This window comes from Pelobates fuscus, chromosome 9 (assembly GCF_036172605.1).
Source record: "Pelobates fuscus isolate aPelFus1 chromosome 9, aPelFus1.pri, whole genome shotgun sequence".
NCBI classification, from domain to species: domain Eukaryota; kingdom Metazoa; phylum Chordata; class Amphibia; order Anura; family Pelobatidae; genus Pelobates; species Pelobates fuscus.
This window is the reverse complement of record NC_086325.1, coordinates 163,482,016-163,496,370: the sequence shown is the minus strand read 5'-3', so window position 1 is coordinate 163,496,370 and position 14,355 is coordinate 163,482,016. Positions and strand designations below refer to the sequence as shown.

Below are 14,355 nucleotides of genomic sequence, written 5' to 3'. Positions count from 1 at the left end.
TCATCCAGTTGTCGCTTAAAGGGACACTATAGTCACCAGAACAACTACAGCTTAATGTAATTGTTCTAGTGTGTAATGTCTATCTCTGCAGGAATTTTAATGTAAACACTGCCTTTTTTAGAGGCTGCGATAATCAAATGTAATAAATTCAGACAAGGGATTGGAGCAGGGGTGGAGCCAGCCATGACGGACCTGATCGGCATTGGAATAAAGGTGCATAAACTCAACTTTTAAATTTCTTAAGGCTCTAAGTAGTGTTTTCATACCTACAGTGACAGACAGAGCTGCCATTAGAAATCCTGGGGCCCCTGACACAGGCTAACATCTGGGGCCTTGGAACCTGCCCCTGAGTCTGCCCAGAGGGCAACACCCGAGTCCGCACTCTGCTCCTGAGACTATCCACAAGGTTGAAGTGCGTGAGTGTACTGAATGTGGTGTGTATAGTGGATGTAAAATGTGTAAAGTGGAGGAGGTGTATGTCATGGATGCTACAATCACTACACATACTTCATCCTTACACAAACACACACTCTGCATTCACTAAACGCACACTACATTCTTACACAAACACACATTCTGCATTCACTAAACACACACTACAGTCTTACACAAACACACACTCTGCATTCACTCAACACACACTACAGTCTTACACAAACACACACTCTGCAGTCACTAAACACACACTACATTCTTACACAAACACACACTCTGCATTCACTAAACGCACACTACATTCTTACACAAACACACACTCTGCAGTCACTAAACACACACTACATTCTTACACAAACACACACTCTGCAGTCACTAAACACACACTACAGTCTTACACAAACACACACTCTGCAGTCACTAAACACACACTACAGTCTTACACAAACACACACTCTGCAGTCACTAAACACACACTACATTCTTACACAAACACACACTCTGCAGATACTAAACACACACTACAGTCTTACACAAACACACACTCTGCAGTCACTAAACACACACTACAGTCTTACACAAACACACACTCTGCAGTCACTAAACACACACTACATTCTTACACAAACACACACTCTGCAGTCACTAAACACACACTACATTCTTACACAAACACACACTCTGCAGTCACTAAACACACACTACATTCTTACACAAACACACACTCTGCAGTCACTAAACACACACTACATTCTTACACAAACACACACTCTGCAGTCACTAAACACACACTACAGTCTTACACAAACACACACTCTGCAGATCCTAAACACACTACATTCTTACACAAACACACACTCTGCAGTCACTAAACACACACTACATTCTTACACAAACACACACTCTGCAGTCACTAAACACACACTACATTCTTACACAAACACACACTCTGCAGTCACTAAACACACACTGCATTCTTACACAAACACACACTCTGCAGTCACTAAACACACACTACAGTCTTACACAAACACACACTCTGCAGTCACTAAACACACACTACATTCTTACACAAACACACACTCTGCAGATCCTAAACACACACTACATTCTTACACAAACACACACTCTGCATTCACTAAACGCACACTACATTCTTACACAAACACACACTCTGCAGTCACTAAACACACACTACATTCTTACACAAACACACACTCTGCAGTCACTAAACACACACTACATTCTTACACAAACACACACTCTGCAGTCACTAAACACAAACTACATCCGTACACAGACACACACTCTGCATTTACTAAACACACACTACATCTTTACACAAACACACACTCTGCAGATACTAAACACACACTACATTCTTACACAAACACACACTCTGCAGTCACTAAACACACACTACATTCTTACACAAACACACACTCTGCATTTACTAAACACACACTACATCTTTACACAAACACACACTCTGCATTTACTAAACACACACTACATCTTTACACAAACTAACACTCTGCATTTACTAAACACACACTACATCTTTACACAAACACACACTCTGCAGATACTAAACACAAACTACATTCTTACACACACAGACAGCATTCACTAAACACACACATGAATGCAGAGTGTGTGTCTGTGTACAGATGTAGTTTGTGTTTAGTGACTGCAGAGTGTGTGTTTGTGGAAGGATGTAGTTTGTGTAAATGTTTTGCAAAATGTAAAATTTAGTGTTATAAATGTAGTGTGTAATAAATGTTACTGCAGGGTGGAAGTAACAAGCCCCGCGGTCATCAGATCATTGCCATGGAAGAACTCCAAGTGGCTTGCGAGACTTCGAGAAGAGCAGAGCAGTTGGGAAGTGAGGATAGAGTGTGCTGGGCCCCCCTGCAGTAACAGGTAGCCCGCAGGTTCACACATATATCTCACCACATTGCTATATCTCGCCACAGCTCTGCTTCACTCCACCTTGTTTGATTGCTACCTCCTGTCCTGCTGTGTTTTACGCCCACCTCCTATAGACTGTAAGCTTGTTTTAGCAGGGCCCTCTTCAACCTATCGTTCCTGTAAGTTTTTGTAATTGTCTCATTTATTGTTAAATCTCCTCCTTTGATAATGTAGTAAAGCGCAATATAAATAGAAGTAATAATAATAATAATAATAATAATATATGTGCACATAAGGAATGTGGGACCCAGAACTCCCTGAGTGTAGTATTCCTTTAATGCTTTTTATAAATGTGTTTATTTTTTGTTTATTGGGTGAAAAAAAGGTCATAATTAATAAGTTACCTTGCAAAACTGCTCCTGTGCTGCTCCTCCTGAGCTCCTGAAACAAATTTAAGATCCAGTGCAATTCCCTTGCCTTTCTCCACGTTGGTGAGAAGCTGAGTCTTAATAGGCAAACTGTAAGAGGAAAGATCAAAAAATTGTAAATATGTTGTTTGTCTTTTGCAATATTACATTTATGCAAGTCTGTGAAGGGCCTTGATGATTTTTCTAGCTTTTTGGAAAATGAAAGTGAATTCAAATTTTTAATTTAGGTTCAAAATATCCATAGAAACATAGAAACATAGAATGTGACGGCAGATAAGAACCATTCGGCCCATCTAGTCTGCCCAATATTTCTAAATACTTTCATTAGTCCCTGGCCTTATCTTATAGTTAGGATAGCTTATGCCTATCCCACGCTGGAAAAATTCTCCACAACAGCTATTTTTCAATACTACCTTTTAGCTTAAACATGTAAATTTACTTTTGAATTCATGGGAATTTACAGCTTAGAAAATAACCATGTGAGCATTAAAGTAACACTCTAAACACATAATGCACTTATGCTTACTGAATTGTGTTTTATGTGTGAATGATATCACCTCTGTTTCTTATTTTACAAAAGTGCTGATGTCAATAGATCAGGGTGGTGCAGAAGACATTGCTTACCTAGATTTCAGTAAGGCGTTTGACACTGTTGCACATTGAAGGCTTATCAATAAACTGCAATCTTTGAGTTTGGATTCCAATATTGTGGAATGGGTTAGGCAGTGGCTGAGTGACAGGCAACAGAGGGTTGTAGTCAATGGAGTATATTCGAAGCTTGGGCTTGTCACCAGTGGGGTACCTCATGGATCTGTACTTGGACCCATTCTCTTTAATATTTTTATTAGTGGTATTGCAGAAGGTCTTGATGGTAAGGTATGTCTTTTTGCTGATTATATACTAAGATATGTAACAGGGTTGATGTTTGTCAGGATCGGGACAGGGATCCAACACGCAGAGTACAAAGTGTAGTAGGTACGTATACCGGACCTTAGAATGGCCGGACTTAACGTAAGGAGTAAGTAGAGAATGGTCAGAGACATGCCGAGGTCGAGGGAACGAGAAGACAGGTAAGCGAGAGACAAGCCGGGTCAAAGGATAACAGAGATAAGCAGAGTAATACAAACAAGCCGGGTCAGAACCAAAGAGACAATAGACATACAAGAGCACTGAGTGACTAGACTGGCTAGAACCACGACAGGGCAATGAGCAAATGCGGGAAGCTCTATTAAATACCCCGGTTCTAGGAGGTAATCACACCCCCGACGAGTCCTGGTTCGTGTTCAGGGTTTGAGTGACAGGTCGAGCAGGCTTGGCATCATGACGTCGGCTACTGAGCGTCACATCATAAAAGGGCGTGGATCCCTCGCGGCCGGCGTGTAACCGACCGGAGGAACCGCGAGGAATGGAGGAAACAGCCCTTCTGAACGGGAAAATGTCTAAGTCTCTCCTCTTATCAGAGGTAGAGACTACAGGTACCCTGACAGTACCCCCCTCTCAGAAACGCCCACCGGGCGGAAGCAACCGGGACGAGATGGAAAGCGGGAGTGAAAAGCCCTGCGGAGGCGAGGAGCATGTACATCCTCCTGAGGTACCCAAGTCCTCTCCTCAGGGCCATATCCCTTCCAGTCGACAAGATACTGTAACCTCCCTTGAGAAATTCGAGAATCGATGATGGAGTTGATCTCGTATTCCTCCTGACCCTCAACCTGAACAGAGCGAGGGGAGGAAACAGTGGAGGAAAATCTGTTGCAAATTAACGGTTTCAGCAAGGAAACATGAAAAGAATTAGGGATGCGTAAGGCAGATGGAAGTACTAGGCGATACGCAACCGGGTTAATACGAGTCAGGACCCTGTAAGGACCAATGTAACGAGGAGCGAATTTCATAGAAGGAACCTTTAAACGAATGTTTTTTGTACTCAACCATACCCTATCACCAGGAACAAAAACAGGAGCCGCCCTTCTGCGTTTATCAGCGTGTTTCTTGAACAACATGGAATTATGTAGGAGAATTTGTCGAGTCTGATCCCACAACTTCCTCAGATTGGCAACATGAACATCAACCGACGGTACCCCTTGGGAAGGAGAGACCGAGGGAAGAATGGAAGGATGAAAGCCATAATTCATGAAAAAGGGGCTAGAGCGAGTGGAATCACAAACAAGATTATTGTGTGCGAACTCTGCCCAAGGAATCAAACCGACCCAATCGTCCTGATGTTCGGAAACAAAACAACGCAAATATTGTTCAATTTTTTGATTGGTACGTTCAGCAGCTCCGTTAGACTGAGGGTGATAAGCAGAAGAAAAATTCAATTTGATGCCTAATTGAGAACAGAAGGATCTCCAGAAACGTGAAACAAATTGGGAACCTCTATCGGAAATAATTTCAGAAGGTATCCCATGTAAACGAAAAATGTCTTTAGCGAATATTTCCGGCAATTCAGGAGAAGTCGGAAGTTTAGGTAAAGGCACAAAATGAGCCATCTTAGTAAACCTATCGACTACAGTGAGAATAACAGTCTGTCTTTTAGAAATAGGCAAATCAACAATAAAGTCCATGGCCAAACAGGACCATGGTCTCTCTGGAATGCCCAAGGGCTGTAATAGACCACATGGAAGAGTATGAGGTTGCTTAGTCTTAGTACAGATCTCACACACTGCAATGAAATCCTTAATATCCTTTCGTAAAGAAGGCCACCAGAAATCTTTAGAGATTAAGGAATATGTCTTGCGAATGCCAGGATGCCCTGCCACCTTACTCTCGTGAAAACACTGTAAGAGCTCCCGTTGGAGTTCAGGAGGAACGAAGTGTCTTGCCACAGGAGTCTGCCCAGGTGCCAGATGTTGCAACTTCATGATTTGGTCAAGCAGTGGAGAATGAATTTTAAGACTTGTGTTGGCGATAATATTGCACTTGGGAACTATAGAGGATAACACTGGCTCAGATACAGTAGAAGGTTCATATTGGCGAGACAAAGCATCGGCTTTAGAATTCTTAGAACCAGGTTTATAAGTGAGTACGTAATTGAAATGGGTGAGAAATAAAGACCAACGAGCTTGCCTGGAGGACAATCGCTTGGCCTCCCCAATATAGGACAAGTTCTTGTGGTCCGTCAAAATAGTAACAGGATGCAAGGTCCCCTCCAACAAATGTCTCCACTCCTTTAAAGCCATGATAACTGCCAGCAGTTCCCTGTCGCCAATGTCATATCTGCTCTCCGGGCCAGATAGCTTCTTGGAAAAAAAACCACATGGATGTAATGGTTTATCCACACCTAACCTTTGGGACAGGATAGCGCCTACACCCGTCTCTGAGGCGTCTACTTCGAGTAGGAAAGGCAGAGTAGTATCAGGGTGAACTAAAATTGGTGCGGAAGCAAAAAGTTATTTGAGAGTTTTGAAAGCAAGAAGTGCTTCAGTAGACCAATTCTTAGTGTCAGCCCCCTGTCTGGTCATATTGGTGATAGGAGCAATAATTGACGAGTAACCCTTAATGAAGCGCCTATAATAATTGGAGAATCCAATAAACCTCTGAATGGCCTTGAGACCCTTAGGTAAGGGCCAGTCTAAAATGGACTGGAGTTTATCCGGATCCATCTTAAACCCTTCCCCAGAAATCACATAACCAAGAAAGTTTGTCTGAGACTGATCAAAACTACATTTCTCCAGTTTGCAGTACAAGCCATGTTGAAGAAGTTTGCGCAAAACCCTTCTGACTTGTCTGTGGTGAGTCTCAATGTCCCTAGAATGTATAAGTATATCATCCAGGTATACAATAACACAGTCATGTTGAAATTCCCTAAGAACTTCATTGATCAAGTCCTGAAATACTGCCGGCGCATTGCAGAGACCAAAAGGCATTACGGTATACTCGTAGTGCCCATATCGAGTGTTGAACGCCGTCATCCACTCGTGGCCCTGCTGAATCCTCACCAAGTTATATGCCCCTCTGAGATCTAACTTGGTGAAAATCTTGGAACCCTTTAAACGATCAAAGAGCTCGGTAATCAAAGGAATCGGGTAGGCATTTCTAACGGTTATTTTGTTCAAACCTCGGTAGTCTATGCAAGGTCTCAGCGTACCATCCTTCTTTTTAACAAAAAAAAACCCAGCCCCGGCAGGGGAGGAAGATCTCCTAATGAATCCTTTGTCTAGATTTTCACGAATATACTCCTCTAGGACTAAGTTCTCTTTAGTAGACAAAGGGTATACATTGCCCCTGGGATGCATAGTACCAGGGAGTAGATTAATCTTACAATCAAAGGTCCTGTGTGGAGGTAAAGTATCGGCCTTCTTTTTGTCAAATACCGCCTTTAAGTCCAGGTACAGTGGCGGTATTTGTACTTCTGTAGAGTCGGTAGACTGAGTGGATGTATTAACTATGCAAAGCGGTGAGACTTTCTGTAAACACTTCTCCTGACAATTCTGACCCCATGAGATTATCTCCCCTAATTCCCAATCAATAATAGGGTTATGTCTCTTTAACCAAGAATACCCCAGGACTATGGGAACAGAAGGAGATGAAATGAGTAACAGAGATATGTCTTCCTCGTGTAAAATACCAACAGTTAAGTTAACGGGTATGGTTTCACGAAAAATCACAGGCTCAACTAAAGGTCTACCATCTATGGCCTCAACGGCCAAGGGCGTCTCCCTTAACTGAGATGGAATAGTGTGTTTAGTGACAAAAACTTGGTCGATAAAGCTCTCAGCAGCTCTGGAATCTATCAATGCCACAGTCTCTACTACTCCCCTCTCCCAAGTTAAGGAAACGGGTAGCAGAAGCCTATGATCTTTATAATTATGAGTAGAGGACAAAATAGAAACACCCAAGGCCTGTCCTCTAGAGAAACTTAGGTGCGAGCGTTTCCCGATCGATTAGGACAATTTAGGCGTAAGTGACCTCTGACTCCACAGTACATACACAGCCCCTCCCTTCTCCTGTACTGTCTCTCCTCTTCTGAGAGATGAGTATTGCCTATCTGCATAGGTTCTGGAAAAGGTAAGGTTTTGGTCTCAGGACTTAGAAATGAGGGAGCTAGTCTGAAGGAAGGTCTACAGGTTCTATCTCGAGTGTTCTGCCTCTCTCTTAAGCGTTCATCAATGCGAGAGATAAAAGAAATTAAATCCTCCAAATTCTCAGGAAGCTCTCTAGTAGCAACCTCATCAAGTATTACATCTGATAATCCGTTTAAAAATACGTCTATATAAGCCTGTTCTTTCCACTTAACTTCTGCCGCCAAGGATCTGAACTCTAGTGCATAATCCACAAGTGTTCGGTTATCTTGTCTAAGGCGCAACAGTAATCTGGCTGCATTGACCTTTCTACCAGGAGGGTCAAAAGTTCTTCTAAAAGCAGCTACAAAGGCATTATAATTATATACTAACGGGTTATCGTTCTCCCACAATGGATTGGCCCATCTCAGAGCTCTCTCAACGAGTAAGGTGATAATAAATCCGACCTTCGCCCTATCTGTAGGATAGGAACGGGGTTGTAATTCGAAGTGGATACTGATTTGGTTTAAAAAACCTCGACACTTCTCAGGAGAACCACCATAACGTACAGGTGGGGTAATACGGGAGGAGGCACCTACAGTGGCTACCTCTAAACCTGAACTTACAGGAGAGATAGAATTATTACGCATCTCTTCTGGTGGATTATTAGGACGAGATAATAACGCCTGTAGCGCTAAGGCCATCTGATCCATTCTATGTTCCATGGCGTCAAACCTAGGATCGGAAGGACCAAGCTGACTACTTGTACCTGCAGGATCCATTGGCCCTGTCGTAATGCCAGGATCGGGACAGGGATCCAACACGCAGAGTACAAAGTGTAGTAGGTACGTATACCGGACCTTAGAATGGCCGGACTTAACGTAAGGAGTAAGTAGAGAATGGTCAGAGACAAGCCGAGGTAGAGGGAACGAGAAGACAGGTAAGCGAGAGACAAGCCGGGTCAAAGGATAACAGAGATAAGCAGAGTAATACAGACAAGCCGGGTCAGAACCAAAGAGACAATAGACATACAAGAGCACTGAGTGACTAGACTGGCTAGAACCATGACAGGGCAATGAGCAAATGCGGGAAGCTCTATTAAATACCCCGGTTCTAGGAGGTAATCACACCCCCGACGAGTCCTGGTTCGTGTTCAGGGTTTGAGTGACAGGTCGAGCAGGCTTGGCGTCATGACGTCGGCTACTGAGCGTCACGTCATAAAAGGGCGTGGATCCCTCGCGGCCGGCGTGTAACCGACCAGAGGAACCGCGAGGAACGGAGGAAACAGCCCTTCTGAATGGGAAAACGTCTAAGTCTCTCCTCTTATCAGAGGTAGAGACTACAGGTACCCTGACAATGTTCCAGGAGGGATATGCCAAATGGCAAATGATTTAGGTAAACTAGAAAAATGGTCAGAGTTGTGGCAACTGACATTTAATGTGGATAAGTGCAAGATAATGCATCTTGGACGTAAAAACCCAAGGGCAGAGTACAGAATATTTGATAGAGTCCTAACCTCAACATCTGAGGAAAGGGATTTAGGGGTGATTATTTCTGATGACTTAAAGGGAGGCAGACAAAGGCAAATCTCACTAAGTGCGAAATCCTATCACTACACACGTCCCGACATCTAACTAACCACATTAAAAAACTATTTGATTTTAGTTGGTCAAACACATCTATTAAATACTTAGGAGTACATCTCCCCCACGACCTGAATCATTTATACTTCCCCAGCATACTAACCAAAATAACGAAAGACCTAAACAAATGGAACAAACCTGGATTTGGTTGGTTCTGCAGACTAAACATTATCAAAATGAACGTGCTCCCCCACCTGCTATACACTCTCCGAACGTTACCTGTACACATCCCCAAAAATTTATTTGTAGACACCAGCAAAACCATATCTACCTTTGTGTGGTCACAAAAACACTCAAGGCTAGCATACTCGCTCCTGACTAGGTCCCGAGAGGAGGGCGGGCTAGGACTTCCAGACCTGGACAGATATCACAGAGCCGCACATTTCACAAGAATATATAAATGGACAAATCCCCTCTCATTACAACAATGGCGAGCAATAGAGAACGCTTTCCTCAAAACTCCCCTTTAGTCTACACCATTGCACGAAAGCACTCACCATCTACTCAAACATAGACATCACCCGACAATAGCAGCCACATTGAAACGCAAACACCCAGATATCTCTCACTTTCCCTCCCCATGTTATCCAATACACAACCCCTTATTCGAACCGGGACTCGAGGGAAGATTTCTACAAACCTCAAATACGCAAACCACTACACAATTGTAGATGTGGTTCAAGGGAACAAACTAAAACAACTGACAGAACCAACCAGAGTCACGGAGGGACACATTATATACAATATAACCAACTGACCCACTTCATACAGTCTAGGCAATAACTACCATCCGGGGCGAGGCAGCTTACAAGATTTGAGAAACTATGTTCCTCTCATCCTCTTAAAACCAAATTACTCTCAACAATGTACAAATTACTAGCACCGATAGAGACACAAACCCTTCCCAAATTCACGGAAAGATGGGCACATGAACTAAACTTAGGGATTACACCCCTACAATGGTGACAAATCTTTAAACAAACATATCCTTAATTTGCATTGCCACACAGGAAAGCAACTATAAACCACTTGCACAAACGCACTACACTCAGGCTAAACTACGCAAACTCTTTCCTAACACACAACACATATGCTGGAGATGCCACCAACCAGACGCAAACCCTTCCCACATCTGGTGGGAATGCTCACAATTAAGTCCATTTTGGCGTAGAATAACCATTGTAATCAAACTGATAACGGGAGTATCGGTGCCACTGTCACCAGAATATGTGCTCTTCTTACTACCTATTCCAGACATACACAAACACACAAACGCCTTACTGGCCCATCTACTCACAGCTGCTAACCAACTGATCCCTAAATGTTGGAAGAAGGCAAGTTCCCCTTCTTTATGGGAATGGATTCACAGGGTGGAACAAATAAAACAAATGGAAGAACTTATACACGCCTTGTCCAAAAACAACAGAATTTTTCGCTCTGCATGGGACAAATGGAACAAATTTATGGGGGAGGACGATGGGGGGATAACATAGACATAGTAGACAACATAGATTTGAAGAAAAAGCACACACACTTAATTACCCAAGACAGAGTATGACAATAAGTTTAACTACTGTATAATTATTGTATGATCTTGATTTTGGATGTATAAAAATAGGACAAAACGTACAAAGAAAGGTCAAAGAAACTTAACATGTATAGCTTGGAGGAAAGACGAGACAGGGGGAATATGATAGAAACATTTAAATACATAAAGGGAATCAACACAGTAAAGGAGGAGACTATATTTAAAAGAAGAAAAACTACCACAACAAGAGGACATAGTCTTAATAGTGATGTACCGAACTGTCCGCCGGCGAACAGTTCCCGGCGAACTTAGCGTGTTCGCGTTCGCCGCCGCGGGCGAACACATGGGCGGTTCGATCCGCCCCCTATTCGTCATCATTGGGCAAACTTTGACCCTGTGCCTCTCGGTCAGCAGACACATTCCAGCCAATCAGCAGCACTCCCTCCCTTCCACACCCTCCAACCTCCCTCCCAGCATCCATTTTCGATTCATTCTGAAGCTGCATGCTTAGTGAGAGGAGGGAAAGTTTAGCTGCTGCTGACTAGATAGGGAAATTGATAGCTAGGCTAGGGTATTCAGTGTCCACTACAATCCTGAAGGACTCATCTGATCTCTGCTGTAAGGACAGCACCCCAAAAAGCCCTTTTTAGGGCTATAACATCAGGCTGCTTTTTTTTTTTTTTCCTGTGTAATGTAATTGCAGGTGCCTGCCTGCCAGCTTCTGTGTGAGGTTCACATTGGATACTGTGCCTACTTGCCCAGTGCCACCACTCATATCTGTTTTAACAATAGCTTAAGCTTTAGATTTTAAAGAAATCATTTTTTTTCACTGTAATTGAAGAGCAGTTGCCTGCCTGCCAGCTTCTGTGTCAGGTTGGATGCCTTACCCATTTGCACAGTCAGTGCCACCACTCATATCTGTTTTAACAATAGCTTAAGCTTTAGATTTTAAAGAAATCATTTTTTTTCACTGTAATAGAAGAGCAGTTGCCTGCCTGCCAGCTTCTGTGTCAGGTTGGATGCCTTGCCCATTTGCACAGTCAGTGCCACCACTCATATCTGTTTTAACAATAGCTTAAGCTTTAGATTTTAAAGAAAGCAGACTCTGCATCAACTGTGTAATTTTCCATGGGAGTTTTGCTATGGATCCCCCTCCGGCATGCCACAGTCCAGGTGTTAGTCCCCTTGAAACAACTTTTCCATCACTTTTGTGGCCAGAAAGAGTCCCTGTTGGTTTTAAAATTCGCCTGCCCATTGAAGTCAATGGCGGTTCACGCGGTTCGCCGGTTCGCGAACATTTGAGGAAGTTCGCGTTCGCCGTTCGCGAACCGAAAATTTTGGGTTCGCGACAACACTAAGTCTTAAATTAGAGGGGCAAAGGTTTGAAAATAATATCAGGAAGTATTACTTTACTGAGAGGATAGTGGATGCATGGAATGGACATACAGCTGAAGTGGTAGAGGTTGTTTAGCTCAGTGGTGCAAAACCCAAGAGGCAGCAATTTTCCCAGCCCACCTGTCTTGCAAAGACTTTTCAATGAGCTGTAATACCACTCATTGAGAAGTCTGTGAATGATAAGCCATAGAAAGGTTGGGGGTGGGGGTGGGGGTGGGGCTCCAGGAGGGGAATAGAGCTTGTATATACCCCAAAGAAAACATGCAAAATAAATTATATGCATATTTTCTTTGGGCTAGATCTACTAAGTATTTATTTATTTTTAATGGAGTATTCCTCAGGGCTAGCAATGTATCAAAGGTGTTGTAATCCTGTAATAGATGGGGATCTACCATGTACCATAAAGAAATTGTATTTTTTAACTAGAGGAGAGGTAGCAACATGATGACAGGAAGCTGTTTGGTGCTTTTGGTGACCACTTCATGTCAGACCAGGAAGAGTTACAAAAGTCCCTCTATGGCAGTCCATGGTACTCCTCCAGTCACCTGGACTTTGTGCCTCACATAGGCAACTGCTTTATTCAACTAGCGGTCGTGCTGGCGTTGGTTAACAGGTAATATGTTACTTAAAGAAAAATGATAGCGTAAAGAATACAAACCTGTACCTGTCCTAGGTTTTAATAAGGCCCTCCCATTTGCCATAAAAATTCAGAAAATCTAAGTTTTGCTTACCTATTTCCCTCTACACAACTCACCTCTCCCCCTCCTATGGCATCATTGAGGAGGCATGGCCTCCACTGCATTAGTCCAATTTAATGTTCCTCGCAAAGGAGCATCGGGTACCTAATGCACATGCAAATGCATTCAAGCTTCCCCATAGGAAAGCATTGACTTCAATGCTTTCCTATGGACTTCTATGTTATTTGATTGTCACTTCAAAAAGGCAATGTTTTTCAATGCAGGGTTAACCGGACAGGGCACCCACTGCACCCAGACCACTTCAATGAGGATTAATTAGCCTGGGTGACTATAATGTCCATTTAAATTGGAGACTTACCTGACACCCTTAAGTTCACATGAAATATGAGCTGCCTGAGACCAGTTTACAGCTCCTGGCTCCTTATTTAACCATTTTTCAGTTTCCTTTAGCGTACTGTCTGATGAGTCTAATATGAAGATCTCCTTAAAGAAATCAGCCACAATCATTAAATGACTGAAGGTTGGAGCCACGGTGAGATCTATCAGAGTTTCTCCTTTCACGGTACCTAGAGGAACACAATGGAAAAAGATTACTTCTCGAATGATTCACATCAAATGCATATTTTATTTCACTGTGCTCAAAGTATCTCCCTTACCATTCCATTTTATGTAATCACACATGTAGAATAATACAAAAATTAACAGAGCCCACTAGTGGCTTAATTAATCAAGAACTTAAGACCAGCAGGTGTCAGTGCAGGGCAAGAGCATTAGAAATGGATATCTCCCTCCCAACTCTCCTACGGGCACTATAATGCAAGCTAACATATCACCATGAGAAATATTTAAGGAAATACAAAGAGCCTACAAGTGACAGAGCTTTTTAAATACAGTTGAAGCTGACAAATGTAGATACTGACATGAGCGTTAAAAGGAATTGGACATGAACATACCTGAGGACAATAACTGAAATATTTTTTGCAGTGGGATTTTCAACAGTTCCTCTTTGGAATCCGTCTTATCATGACCAACATATGTTTCTATAACCAAATGATGATCAAACTCTTCATCGTGATAATGTTTATGTTCTATTCCTTCCATCTCAAGTTTTTATTTTCAGATATCAATTTACTAGCAAAGAAAAAGAAAATTGACGACTATTCATACTCATATAATATGTAATATTTCTTGTAATAAATACTGATATTTCCTGCAATATGTTTCTGTGTGTTTCTAGTTCCAGGAAGTGGCGGAACTACCGCGGTCACAGGGGTCGCAGCTGCGACCAGGCCCATCACTCCAGGGGGCCCAGCCGCCCTG

The 14,355-nt window shown here is 42.7% G+C and overlaps 1 protein-coding gene across 1 annotated transcript; it reads right to left on the bottom strand.

Moving 5' to 3' along the window:
* Positions 1 to 2,746: 2,746 nt before the first annotated feature.
* Positions 2,747 to 14,136, bottom strand: LOC134573714 (indolethylamine N-methyltransferase-like). The gene is made up of 3 exons (XM_063433492.1): positions 13,989 to 14,136; positions 13,394 to 13,601; positions 2,747 to 2,864 (listed from the first exon to the last, which is right to left on the bottom strand). Exons 1-3 carry the CDS (start codon positions 14,134 to 14,136, stop codon positions 2,747 to 2,749), a joined length of 474 nt encoding a protein of 157 aa, XP_063289562.1.
* Positions 14,137 to 14,355: the final 219 nt, after the last annotated feature.